Below are 13,894 nucleotides of genomic sequence, written 5' to 3'. Positions count from 1 at the left end.
TTTCCTGGCTGAGGAGATCACAGTACCAGATCAGCTAACTCATTTTCAATCGAAAATCACTTACAAAGACGTCTCGCATCTTACTTATGTCTAACATCGTTTTTTACGACTGGAGGCAAATGTCCCCCGCCCACCTCTTCCTCAATACAGCACTACCGGGAGATTCTTTTGAAAATTGTCGCCAGAAATCTAATTTCATATTTGTATATATCCTGATGACGATGGTTTCTTTGAGAATAACAACCAGTTTATGTGCATTTATATATGTGCAGGTATTTATAAACCCAAGTCCTTACCCACTATTCTCATTGCACAGGCTCGCTGCTGATCCATAATTTTTACTGTATAAGCAGTAACATTAACAATTGAAACTATAAAAGTATTTATTATTGTTTTCAATGTATTGTTATTAAAATCGTTATTAATAATGAGTTTAAATCATGTTCATTGTTAACAAGTCGATTTATTAATTGATTTACCATTACTTTTATTTTAATTATCCAAAGCTTAATTAGTGTATTTTTTCTTTTTTCTTCGGTTTTCACTTAATTTTAATTTATATTTCATGAATTTAACACTCTTTTTATATTTTGCAACCCAAATGGATGTTGATCTCATGTAATTAAATAAATAATTGTTGTTGTCATGTTCCATCGAGTCGTTTTCGACTCCTGGTGATTCCATGAACATACACTTTCCATTCGGGTCCTGGCCCTGAACATATCTTTCAGAATTTCCAGGCGCATTACAGTTGCTTCTTTAACACCATCCACCCATCTAATTCTTGGTTTTCTACTTCTCCTGCTTCCATCAACTTTAGCAAGCATCATCATCTTCTCCAGACTATCATTTGCTCGCCTAATATGTCCAAAGTATGACAATAATATTTGCTTGATTATCATAGCTTCGCGGGAGCAATCTGGCTTTATTCTGTCTAACTGATTTATTGGTTTGCTTTGCAGTCCATGGTATTCTTAGTAAGCGTCTCCAAACCCATAATTCAAATGCATCTTTCTTCCTTCTTTCACTCTTTCTCAGGGTCCAACTTTTACATCCATACGGTACCACAGGGAATACCATTGCTTTCACGATTCTGTTTTTTGTTGCGAGGCTGATATATTTATCTTTAAAAATCTTGCTTAAATTTGTCATTGCTTTCTTTCCCCGTAATAATCTTCTTCTAACTTCTTCAGTACAATACCGATCTTTATCAATTTCGAATTGATAAAGATCGGTATTGTACTGAAGGTGGTTAAAACAGGAGCACAAAATTGTTAACTACTTCCATTTTCTCCCCATCTACTTCAAAATCATTAAGTTCACATGCTGCCATAACTATTTTTTTGAGTTTAAGTTTAAGGCCATATTTAGCACTCTCTTCTTTAACTTTCATAATAAATTCCTCCAAATCTTCTTTGCATTCTTCTAGCAAGGTGGTATGATCTGCATACCTTAAATTATTAATATTTCTTCCGCCAATTTTAATTCCAACTGAAGATTCCTCCAGCCCTGCTATTCTTAAAATGTATTCGCTGTACAAGTTAAACAGGTGGTTAAATAAATAATGCCTGATAATAAATGCTGTAAGCATTTTAAATATTCTGGATAAGGGGTATTTGCAATTTTTAAATGAACAGAAAGAAACTCTGGAAAATGAACCCGAAGAACCATCGGTCTAGAATAATAAAGGAGAATAACCTTTGGCAATATTGAATAGATTCTGGACGTATATGGTATAATAATTGACTTTCGTTTCTCCATAATGGGCTTCTTTAATTACCCAAAATGTTCTAATATCATATACAAGAAAGAAAGAGCTATGTAAAAGGACTACGCCTTATATAAATAGAAGATGAAAATGAAATAGAAACTGATTACAGGAACACTTGAAGAAATAAGAGAAGAAGACACAGAAAATTGCTGAAATGGAGATAAAGAGGAATAATTGCTAGATACACCAGCAAGTATCCTGGCTTATTCCAAAAAGACTAACAATCAGTGGCTGACCGGATAAATTTGGGAATAGTAGAGAAGAATAGAAAGATGAAAAATAAGTTGTAAGTAAAAAAAACAAAAAAAAACTGAAAACAGAATCCCGTATTCGTTACTCAAGAAACAAGTAGACAGAAAATAAAGAGAAAGAAAGAACCAGTCGCTGAATGAAAAAAGCAGAAGAATGCTAAGATGCGTTTGAAAATCAACCGAATTGCAGAGATTCTCTACTCTAATGTGAAAGGAAACCCTGCGGAGATAGAAACACTTTTCTCAAATTAAGAATGTCATCTCCCATGAGATCCATTATCCCACATGCTGTAAATAGATCCAACAAAAGTTAAATCAAAAGTCTAGAAGAAATTATCATAGCAATAAAATCAATGAAGAATGAAACCCACCTGGATTGGAAGGGATAATTCCAAAAGAACTATGGAGGAGACGGGACTATAAAATATTTGAACTTCTTATACAACCTAATTTTAGAAAAAGAGAACGTTCCTTATGGCTGGAGACTCAGTAAAATCGCCCCAATACATGGAAAATTAGAAATTGTTACAAAGATCCGTATCTTTTGTTTATAATATATTTATTAGAATCTTTCAAAAACAGAATAAAGAAAACGTATAAGCAATGGACGATGAAGAAATGGAATTCAAAGATGAAACAGGAACCAGTGATGCAATCTTTTGCTTTACAAAGACTGGCAGGTTTGACTGTAGAAAAGCAAAAATATGCTTTTCATTAAGGACTTGCTATGCTTTATAGCAAGCAAGTCCTTGATTCAGTAAACAGAAACTACATGATGGAAATACTTCATAAAAAAAGAATTAAAACCACACTTAATATAAGCAGAAATCAGAAAGTGCTATGAAGACACACACAAGCGATTAATAAAATTCAGGAATACTGAAATAAGTAAAATTTCATCCAAGGGGAACATGCAGGAACTTATTCGACCTGTTTTTCGAAGTGGTGATGGAGAATCCTTGGAGAATTTCCTGGGAGTAATCGTTAATGAAAGAAACACCCACTTAAAATATGCAGATGATATTGTTCTAATAGAAGATAATTTAAAGATCTTAATATCAATAATTTATATTAGAAATTGAGATAAATCTCTATAAGACAAAAATTATGGTAATAAGAAGAGTGAAAAATATGGCAGTGTTGCAATGAATAATAAAAGAATAGAACAAGTGCAGAGCTTCATTTGTCTTGGACCATTAATCCCTGAAGACCTAAGTTCACGAAAACTGTTAAGCACAGAATAAGTTGAGGATGGTCAGCAGAGAACGAGTTAAACAAAAAATTAGCCCTGGCCTAAAGATTAAAGTCTTCAACTCAATGAACCTTCCGGTGGTAGGGAACAAAGAGTGGGATCGCTGAATAATAAGAAGACAGATTAAACTGTTTTGAAGAGTGAATGGCATAAAGTAGGCTGAAAAAGTCAAACGATAAAGTTTGACTTTTTCAGCCTACTTTATGTTGGGCTACACAGATAACATCCTAAATAGGCTATACAAATGACAGCTACACTGGTTTGGGCACATAAACTATGATGTGGTCTTCCTCTGCCCACGTCTTTATTTACTGAAGGGTTAGCGGTAACCGAGGCAGAGGAAGACCGAGAATAAGATAGCTTGAAGTTGCAAAGACCCAATCACGTTCGATCTCATTCCAGATGACAAGACAATGGACAGAACCCAATGGAGGAAAAGAATTTATGGAACACACAACGCAGCATAATGTACATTTCACATTTGAAACCTCCGCTTGACAGTTTTCTGCTCAAGAATAACAGTTGACGAACCAGAGTAGCATGGAAACTGTATATATCTTAAGGAGATAGATGATTTCGACCGTCTGATAATAGATTATCCTTTTACCTGCTTTACAGCACTTTACCTGCTCAGTGTATTGATATGATAGGTTTCCATTCTTTCGTAGGTTGAACTTCTATATTATCTAAAGAGTTTACTGACGAATTATGGTGCTCTGATATCAGTTGGAACCTTCTTGTTGAAAATGGCAATCTCATGTGCGACGTTAGCTATTTACTTCTTACCTTCTATCTGAAAAAACGAAAGATAAAAAAACAAAACGGATTAAGTCTAATACACGGTCATTCAAATTAGTGCGGTATCAAGAAAACCCTTGAAACAAAGTAACAGTATCATGACTCAACTAGTATTATGAATCATGACTCATGATTCAGCTCATGTATCATGAACAGTAACAGCAGTTGCAAGCGGAAACTTTTTGAACCTCTTTATTCTAAGAAAAAATATGGTAATTAAAATTTCAACATACACATTTTAATCGATTCATTCATCGCAGAATATCACCGTTCGTAAACAAAACTTTTACTCGCAAGTCACATGCCATCCCAAATGCAATCCCTACAATATTTAAGAAATATTCCTGAAGCCATCTTTCTTGGAGGGTAATGGATGGCAATGCTGTAGCCAATGAAGTTCTAACTGAGGTTCGGCTCAATTAAGTTTAACTGAGGCTCGGCTGTTGCTGTTATCCCCTGGGGCGCAGAGATTCGAGAGTTTTGAGTTCGCTCTCTTAAGGTTTTTGCCTTAAGGGAGCAATTTGAGTCTCCGGAGAAAGTGTTCTCCGGCACGGCCCGCTGAGGGGCTTTGTCGGTGAATGATTTCCTTCGGAATATGAGCGGTTCTGCTCGGTGGTGGTGTGTGGGTGGAAGGCCATCACTGAGTGGAGCCACCGCTGAGATGGACGGTCTTTCGCCCACGATTGAGTGGCCTAGGGATCGTCTGAATTTTTAGAGGCGGCTTTACCTTTACATATGGCAATACCCTTGGAGGGTAATGGATGGCAATGCTGTAGCCAATGAAGTTTCTAACTGAGGCTCAGCTATTGCTGTTACCCTCCTGACATGATCAGAACTTTAATAGCTCAATAACACCTTATCCCTACACTGTCCTCTACAGATAACGGGGAAGATGAAAAGCATTCTTGCTTCGCCCCTTTAAGCCAGTCCTTATAAGGATAAGGGATGAAGCCATCTTTCAAAGAATCTTAGAAAACAGCTTTCTTTACATTAGCATCCATCTTTAATTCATAGTTATCATAAAGAAATGCAAAAACAGAAATTACGCGCTGAAAGTATTTCGAAATATTTTTTAAAATAAAATAACAAATGGGCTATTAAGGTACACAATTCTCACAAATTAAAACATCTCTTTCTTCCCGTGCAATATTTTTATTGAAGAGCTATCACGCATGTAATAAAAATGCATCATGTTATATTGAAAAAAGGATTAATATGTTACTCAGTAAGCATTTCACTCAGGAGAACAAATCGTTAAATTCATTTCTTAACGTTTGTAATTTTTCTAAGAAGCACATCAAATTAAATTTAAGCGAAGAAATAGCGATTTTTGTTTTTCTATGATTGATATGTCTAAACTCTCCGGCTTATTAAATGGTTTCCTAGCACCAGCCAATCAGCTGCTGAATTATTCAACTGACGGTAGACAGGTGAACTTTGAAAAGTCTAATATATGAAGCATAACTTAGTGGTTATGGATTTCCATTACTTTCGGCATAAAATTAGGATAATAGAGACATCAACGTGTAATTATTTAATGCAAATGCAATGGAAAGACGGAGTTAGATCAAGGAAACTGTTGTTAGAATGATTCTAAGCGCCACATTGATAATTTCTGTACAAACATATACGAAATAGACTTAATTCCTGAAAATGTTTGTTAAAAGAAACTCACCGAGGAGAATTGGTAATCAAAACAGTTTACAAACGCAAAAAGCTTAATAAATTGGATAAAATATATCAACGGAAACCAGTTATAGCCTGTTGAACGCCATCACACAAGTTTGTGTCTCGTAATAAATGAACTGCTAGGCCATAGTGAAACGCTGTTGATAGGTGGTATGGAACTGGGTTCTGTGGAATGATTAATTGCCGAGACATCCTTTGTACCAGTTACGTATTTTGCATCAGAATGCCGACACAACTCTCATAACTTCTACTATGACGCTAAACACGTACAACTCTGCATAGGAAACTAATGTCACGCTAGGTTTAGATATAATATCAGCTAATGCTTTAATCACCTGTTTACAATTGGATGATACCAGAGTTGTTGAACAGAATATGGGATTTTGCACAAAACATTGATTGATCATTGCTATTGCGGAATAGTTATGTATAAGTACGCGTGTCATCTTTAGCATTTGGGATATCGGATGGCCATGCTAGCCTTTATATCGCTGGCTCTCAATGGGCCTGCCGTTTATTAGTAGGTAGCATGGCCATCCGATATCTCAAATGCTAAAGATGATACAGTACGTTGCCATCGCGTGAACATCCGTCATTTTTCCTGTTAGACTATTTTTCTGCAAAATTTCAAGTCATTTGTGTTAAGTGTGGCCTGTAGTGATAGTTCGTTTCCCAGCATAGCTTGAATTTGTAAAGAAGTCATATTTGTTCAAATTTCTTTCTCTCAAATGCACTTTTCTCGATTCAGCTAAGAATACTTGAAATGTTTTTCCTGTATTTACTACCGTTAAACAGGAAACCGTGCATGTTCAATTTTCTTAATTAGAGCGTGATCTTAATGGCACCCTTCACTGCATAAATTCCATCGCTCTCTAAACATCCTCTAGTTCTTCACCTTAGGATAAGATTCTTTGGTTACATCCTATGTATACGTGCATTGCAACTATTTGCAGGAGAATCACGTAATTGCTTAAAACAATTAAACGGCTCTTCCGAGTAAATAAAGAAGAAGAACAAGTCACCGTTAAGTTTATTGTCTCACATTAAGTTAGCTATTCTTCTAGGTGAACTTAGCAAGATAAGAAGCTTTTCTCTTGTTCTACTCGCTAAATATTTCTTATAATGTACTGTACGATATTGCTTATATGTATTATGTCTTGACAATTTGTTTATTATAAATATCGGATATAACAGAGATAGACTGGTAGAAAAACATAGCTTTAATAAGAATTGAATTTCCTCCAGTGCAATTTCCTGTGGACATCAACAGGAAATTGCACTAGAGAAAATAAATTAGATAAACCTGTAAGACTCACGTAAACAGTGTTAGTTTTTTAAACAAAAATCAAAATGACAGCATAGCCAAACACGTGATACGTCTGGAATACTTGTTATATGCAGTTAATTGTTCCGTATGACTTGTACATGGCAAGGCAATGAAGTTCAGTCTTCTGTCTCTAACAATTTTTGAAGCACTCGTTGAATAGTCATTTTAAAAGAATTCGTTGAAGAGATAGTTAAATTCCTTTTCTGTTTATTAACGTCGTATTTCACGATAGCTGTAACCCTATACGCAGTCACAGCGGTTGTGATAATCCCAAACTTTAACTGTGAATGATAGATAAGCCTACCTATACAACATTGGTAATTGATGCATCTAGGTAAGGATAATTTTGTTAAAAAATGTTGAGATCATCTATGCTGTGTTCTCAAATAATGAATATATCATCCACATAACACTATCGTATGGGTAGTTTCAAAGACTTTTCCGCATATATAACTTTGCTACCCGTAGTAATAATGGACAACTCCATAGCCAACTTATTCCTGTATATAACACTGGTTAATACAGATAACTGCATATTCATTTTTTTTAAAATTCCGAACAATCAAATTTTCTCCTAAAGTCCTCCGTATCCCCAATTTCTTCCATCGCTCATTCTATAAACTTACCATTGGTTGACAGGAGTTCTTCTTTTTTTTCTTTGTCAGTTGGTTTGTTTCAAAAGAATGTCGTTTGTTCGATCAGACATCTTACCACTGAGCTATCCGAAACTTTGAAAGATGCATGTGTTTCATATAATTACTTTTTTCCCTATAGTGTTTCCATTTGTCTTTCTTCTTTAATAAGTCTTATTGTCAACGATAGAATAAAAAAATCAGTTAATATGTTTTATATAAAACACTTTCAAACATTTAATTTACCTCCCTGTCTAGTCATAATATTGCATTCTCACACATTTCCGTTTTGAAATCTCTATCCTCCTGTCAGTGAATTAAAGAAAGTTTGGCTAAATATACATTCGATCGTTTTTGGCATCAAGGCCTGCTTATAAACTTCCTTCCTTCGGTCTAGCTGCTACCCTCTGTAACTGGATAGCTAGCTTTTTCTCTGCTCGTTCACTGCATGCAATGGTAGATGGCATCCTCTCTTCGAGCTTTGCCACTAATGCTGAAGTACTTAAGAGCTTCATTCTCTCACTTACCCTTTTTATCTTATACAGAAATGATCTGCTCTCAATCACTACAAATCCTATCCATAGCTTTGGCGACGATCGCACTCTTCACTCATCCTACTCCTTTCAAAACCATGTAAGTTCCTAGACATCCCTTACATCTAGATCATCTTCAATCAGTGTCTTAAACATTGATCTCCATACCAGCCTTCGGTGAGACAAGGAAAACCTGGTCACCTTCAATGCCGCCAAAATGCAGTTCTTCCTTTCTTTCGCAAAAGGGATCTCAGCCCACCTTCCTTCATTCTCAGTAATACACACATCACTAGACAGGATGAACTTTCTCTCCTTGGACTGACACTTACCTCCAGTCTCTCTTTTGGCACAAACACATCACATCAACAACTTCCTCAACTTCTCAAAAATTAGGCATTCTTTTCCGCTCAAGAAGCTATTTTTCACCCACCCAGCTACTAACCCTATACAAATAAAAAACTGCCGATTCTTAGACTACTGTTCACACATTTGGGATGGTGTGCGTTAAACCTCTTTAAAATTCTTGATGCTGTACAGAGGAGATCAATTGGGCTCATGGATGATCCATCCGTCACAAACTTATTTCAACGTCTATCGCACAGATCAGTGCTTCAGTTCTATGTCTCTTCTGCAAGTCACTGCTCCAGTGTATTGGCAAATATAATTCCTCTACTTACTGTTAGGCCTGTTAAAACGAAAGCAAGAGCTGTCCAACATTCCTTTACAGTACAAATGCAAACTCATCGAACCTGTTTCTCCTCTACTTTATTTATTCCGTCTACCACTGGAACATTTTTCCTCATGATGTGTTTCCCAACAATTTAAACCTACAGCTTTTTAAAAATAATGCCAATAGGTTTCTTCTTCTTTCTCAACCCTTATCTACACCTCATACCCAGCACTCACGTGCTATAGGTTCTTGTATCTCTCATGTGTGGTTTATATGCAACTTGAATGCAGTGTTTGGCTTAAATTAACACTGCTTCCTGTATATCTTACTTCACTGTATAGTTTCTCATTCATACTTAAACGTTTCATTCAACACAAACTCAGCAGTCATTACAATTTGGTTAGGAGTGTGTGTTCCGCATGCGTATAATTGGCAACAAGTAAACTATGAAAACCTCAAATTGCTTTATCTCCACACGCAATCGCATAATGTTGCTCTTTTTAGTTAAACTTTCCATCATGATCTAAACAAAAAAAAAAAAATTACTACGCTGCCAGATGAATTGTTTAATCAAATAAAATATAAGCAATATATTAAAATTACGATGCTCGAGGAAATATTAGCAATAATAGGATTTTTAAATATTTTCAAAGAATTTCAGAGAAGTAGATAAATATCTAGAAGAAGATTAGAAAGTAAACTTAGAGGTGGGGGGAGGGATCTGGCCCGAGTGATTCAGCTCACAAGGAGCTGCACCGCCTCGCTGTAAGCCTTCGCCGCTCGGGTTCTCAGGTCCTCCCCCACCTGTTGGAGTTAAAAATCAGTGAAACTGTATAGAGAAACACACAGGATGGTCACTGTGTGTCTTTCTTTTGTTATGGGCTGTCATAATTCTTTTGGCCACCTCACTTCCCTTGGCCATGTCTAGTTTGCAGAGAGCTATGTAGAACGCCGAGGCCGCTCCTCGTCTATGTTCAGAGCTACCTGTACTTGTTCAGGAGTGATTTTACTGATGTTGTCAACGAAGAGGTCACCCCATTTTGCGCTGACGATGTTAGGTCCGTATTTCCCTGTGAGGAGTAGTTCTGGTTCTCCTACTTTTTCCATAGCTTCTTGAAATTTTTCCGCCACCAAGGGGATACCTTTAAGGAGATGCTTGAGAGTCTCCCCTGCTTTTGCATGAGGGATTTCTGGGTGGGCGGTCTCGGATACTTTGGCTGTTTTATTGTTTGTCAACTCTTCTTCTTGTGGGCTTAATGGACGCTTGGAAGTGTTGATGTTCGCCTCCATCTCTTCTTCTTCCTTATCTGAATTAGCTATATCTGTATAAGCATTGGTAGCTTCGCTTTCTGTTGAGGTTGCCATGATGGTTCCACCATTGGCAGTTACCTCTGTTGGGGCGTTGTTGCTTGTTTCTGCAGTTGTGGCAGTTTTTCTTTCCTTACGGGATTTTTTTTAGACATGGCGGTATGGTTTTTTGTTGCATCAGGAGTGGCCCCAAGAGGTGGAAAAGCTTCCTGTGCTGTGCCATTTTCATTACTAGGTGCAGTTGCTGACGTGATTGCACCACCCACCCTCTCTGCCAGAGTTCTGGATGGACAGGTGTCCACTTTGTGGTCAATGACCCCACATTTCAGGCAAGCTGCCTCACATTTTTCTTAGTTGTGGCCTGCTTTAAGGCAGTTTTTGCACTTTAATCTTGGGCAGTCTGCCCCAAGATGATTAAAGGCAAACACACCTGAAGCACTGTTTTTTGACGCCTGGGTAATTTACCATTACCCGGGCAGATCCTATGAGGACAAAGTTAGGAACTTCGGTCTTCATTTCAAGAGAGATCGTTACTTCCACTCAGGGTTGTAGGCGTCATTGAGGACTTGGATATCACGTACAACGCCCCACTGAGAGAATACGCTACGAATGATGTCGTCGTCCTCTGCGTATTCTAGAGGGAATCTGGGTATTCTTAGGATGCTCCCTACCATGAAAGGAGATACCTTTTGTCTTCCCACATTCAAAGCCTGGGAGAAGTTTGTTTTTCGTCTCCATATTTTTCGTCACCACCTGATATCTGCCACCCCCATAAGGAGTGAATCCAAAAATGTTTTCTGCACCCTCGCAGTCCATAATGGCTTTCGCCATCGCCCTTGCCGGTATTGTGGCGTCAACCTCAATGCCAAGGGTCGGCACACGTGGCAAAATAGAGGGCATAATCCGATGAGGGGAGGGCCTAACATTATTCCCACCACCGAGTGTTTGAAATTGCCCCAGTCTGGGGTTTAGGAAAATCAGTAATTTGCCGGCTAAATACCTTGTCTTGAGCCCCGATGGGACTCGTATCGATATCAACGGTGAATAACAGATACTACGAAATGCTATTAGCGGCTAAGCTGAAAAGCACAAATACTACGAAATGCTATTAGCGGCTAAGCTGAAAAGCACAGATACTACACTTTGATCTTAGCCAAAAGGCCAAGAAGCGATCTGTAGGAACATCGGGTAAAACCCAGATTGTTTTTTTTTTCTTTTCAAATTGAGTTAATATCTCGTCTTGAGCCCCAATGGGACTCGTATCGATATCAACTGTGAAGAACACTACGAAATAATATTAGCGGCTAAGCTGAAAAGCACAGATACTACACTTTGATCTTAGCCAAAAGGCCGAGAAGCGATCTGTAGGAAGATCGGGTAAAACCCAGATTGTTTTTTTTTTTCAAATTGAGTTAATATCTTGTCTTGAGCCCCAATGGGACCCGTATCGATATCAACTGTGAAGAACAGATACTACGAAATTTAGCGACTAAGCTGAAAAGCACAGATAGAATGGGAGTTCATGTATCTCATCCTCGGCCTTTGGAGTATAAAGAATGCTGAGGATCAGCGGACAGTATGAGAGGAAGATAACGAAAGATAGAGTAGGATAGTAGGAGGTAAAAGAGGCCTCAGTCAACCTGTTTAGCCGTTCAACCCTATGGGTTTTGGCTAATTGGTCTATAACACATCCTCTCGTTTAACCTGTTCTAAAAAAAATTTCCATAAAACCTTGTCTAGGTTTCGCACATGAGTTTATCTAATTTTATCTAATTTTTTTAATAATCTAATCAGGTGTCTATGGAGGATGTCTGTTAACACCTATTTTGGAGCGATACGTTAGAAATTAAATATTTGTTCTTAATTATTATTATTGAGTATAATAGCCTTATTTTATTCCAAGTTATTAAAATTTACTGGTGTTATTAAAAAAAAAACTTAGAACTTAAGGTCCAGACTGGATAAATAAGATTGTTTTTATATGATAAGATAATTAATTTTTTTAAAAATTAAATATATAAATATATAAAATGTAGCCATTACATCCCATATATTAAATACGGACGTTGTGAAGAACTTACAGACCTTGTACCATTGGGACTCAGAGTTGGGGTAGAATCTGGCCCTGGAGATGACGCTCACAGGGAGTAGCACCGCCTCACTATAAGCCTTCGCAGCCCGGGTTCTCAGAACTGACGAAGATGGATAAGATTAGTTTTGGTGTAAGTTGGATCGTGTGTACCGATAAAACTAGAACCAAAAGGAACGTGTGGAGACAATATAATATATATTTATACGTTACAAATGATAACAAACATGCAATCTGTAACGCACAATCGCAAAAAGGATGTGTATTCAAATATACATCCTTTGATATATACTGAACTTTGATGAAACACTGATGAATTTTAAGATTATTTCAAGACCTCTCTTTTTTATGATTGTTCTGCATAATTTCCATAATGTGCTTCAGTTTAGCATACCACAATTATTACAACATGATAAACCATCGCAGTCAAACAAATATAAAACTTTTATCGAGATACAGAATTACTTTTAAATTCATTCCAAAAGACTGTTAATTGAAATATTTGCAAAACGTCGATTTTTTAAATGATTTTTTTGCAGTTAAATTCCATAATAGTTGTTTACAAATTTATCCATTTGGCAAAATTTGTAAATATCAATAGAATTCTCTTTTGGGAATATTTTGCTTCACTTATCATTTTTTAGGTAATAAACACTTCGTGTATTTAAACACAAAGATAAGTATGTCGTGCCCCATCTTTGTGCTTTGAGTCAGACTAATTAGTTTTTTTTTTTTTATTATTATTGAAACTTACATTTTTTCTATCTTACAGAGCTGAAAAATTCTTTAGAGACCCAAGTGAGTGAGCTCAAGTCTTCAATCGAAGGGAAATGCATGCTCCAGTGAAAATTCTTCTGGCTCGTGGCTTATGCGGCGCTACCGACGGTTCATGCCGACGTATGTTCTATCGCTTTGTGAAAAACGAAAAAAAAGAAAAAGATTTTTTTCTCATTGAAACAAACAGTGTACATTGCAGTTAGTCAAGGAGGTATTTGTGATGTGAAATCCAGAACTGTGCTAGCATATGCACAAAGCCCATACAAGGAATATATATATATATATATATAAATATATATATAAATATAAATAAATAAATAAGTAAATAAATAAATAAATATATGTATAAATCCTCCCCAGCTCAGAAATTAGATCTAGTCAAGATATTACAGTAGATGTAGTGCACTTTCTTCTTCGACATAGATGAGGATTTTTTTTCTCGACTTATATTCAACTCTCACGTGTATTCATTAACTTGTTATGTGGAGACTTGCAGATGATTGTGCCTAAAGATTCTCCGATGAGCCAACGAATCATGATCTTCTTAGATTGCCTGAACCTCCACCGTACACTGCGGAAAAGAAGAAGAATGCTGGCGAAAAAGAAAAAAAATCAGTGCTGCCCTCTGTAGTTAAAATTAGTTATTTGTTTATTCTTAATTGGTAGATTGTTAAGGAAAATACTGTATGATTGGTGCTAGTATTGTTAACTTATATATAGAGGATTCTTTTTTTTAGACAAAATGGGCGTTCTTTTAACCTCGTCTTTACCAGAGGTAGATGAATGAAAACGGGGGA

General features: G+C 36.7%; 1 protein-coding gene and 2 pseudogenes across 4 annotated transcripts in view; 1 reads left to right on the top strand and 2 right to left on the bottom strand.

Moving 5' to 3' along the window:
• LOC150110555 (complexin-like) overlaps positions 1-13,347 on the top strand; it is a 542,097-nt gene extending 528,750 nt beyond the window's left edge. For all 4 annotated transcript variants that reach the window (XM_090394731.1, XM_090394737.1, XM_090394745.1 and 1 more), the window contains one exon: positions 13,093-13,347. In XM_090394731.1, the coding sequence (XP_090250857.1) occupies positions 13,093-13,166 (74 nt within the window). In that variant the 3' untranslated portion in view covers positions 13,167-13,347. The remainder of the gene's footprint in view (positions 1-13,092) is intronic.
• LOC150110557 (U2 spliceosomal RNA) lies at positions 11,247-11,404 on the bottom strand (annotated as a pseudogene).
• LOC150110556 (U2 spliceosomal RNA) lies at positions 11,430-11,593 on the bottom strand (annotated as a pseudogene).
• Positions 13,348-13,894: the final 547 nt, after the last annotated feature.

This window comes from Typopeltis vanoorti, chromosome 1 (genome assembly GCF_054136105.1).
Source record: "Typopeltis vanoorti isolate ZY-2024b chromosome 1, IOZ_Tvanoo_1.0, whole genome shotgun sequence".
Lineage (NCBI taxonomy): Eukaryota > Metazoa > Arthropoda > Arachnida > Uropygi > Thelyphonidae > Typopeltis > Typopeltis vanoorti.
The sequence above is the reverse complement of the archived record's forward strand: the minus strand, read 5'-3'. Positions and strand labels throughout refer to the sequence as shown.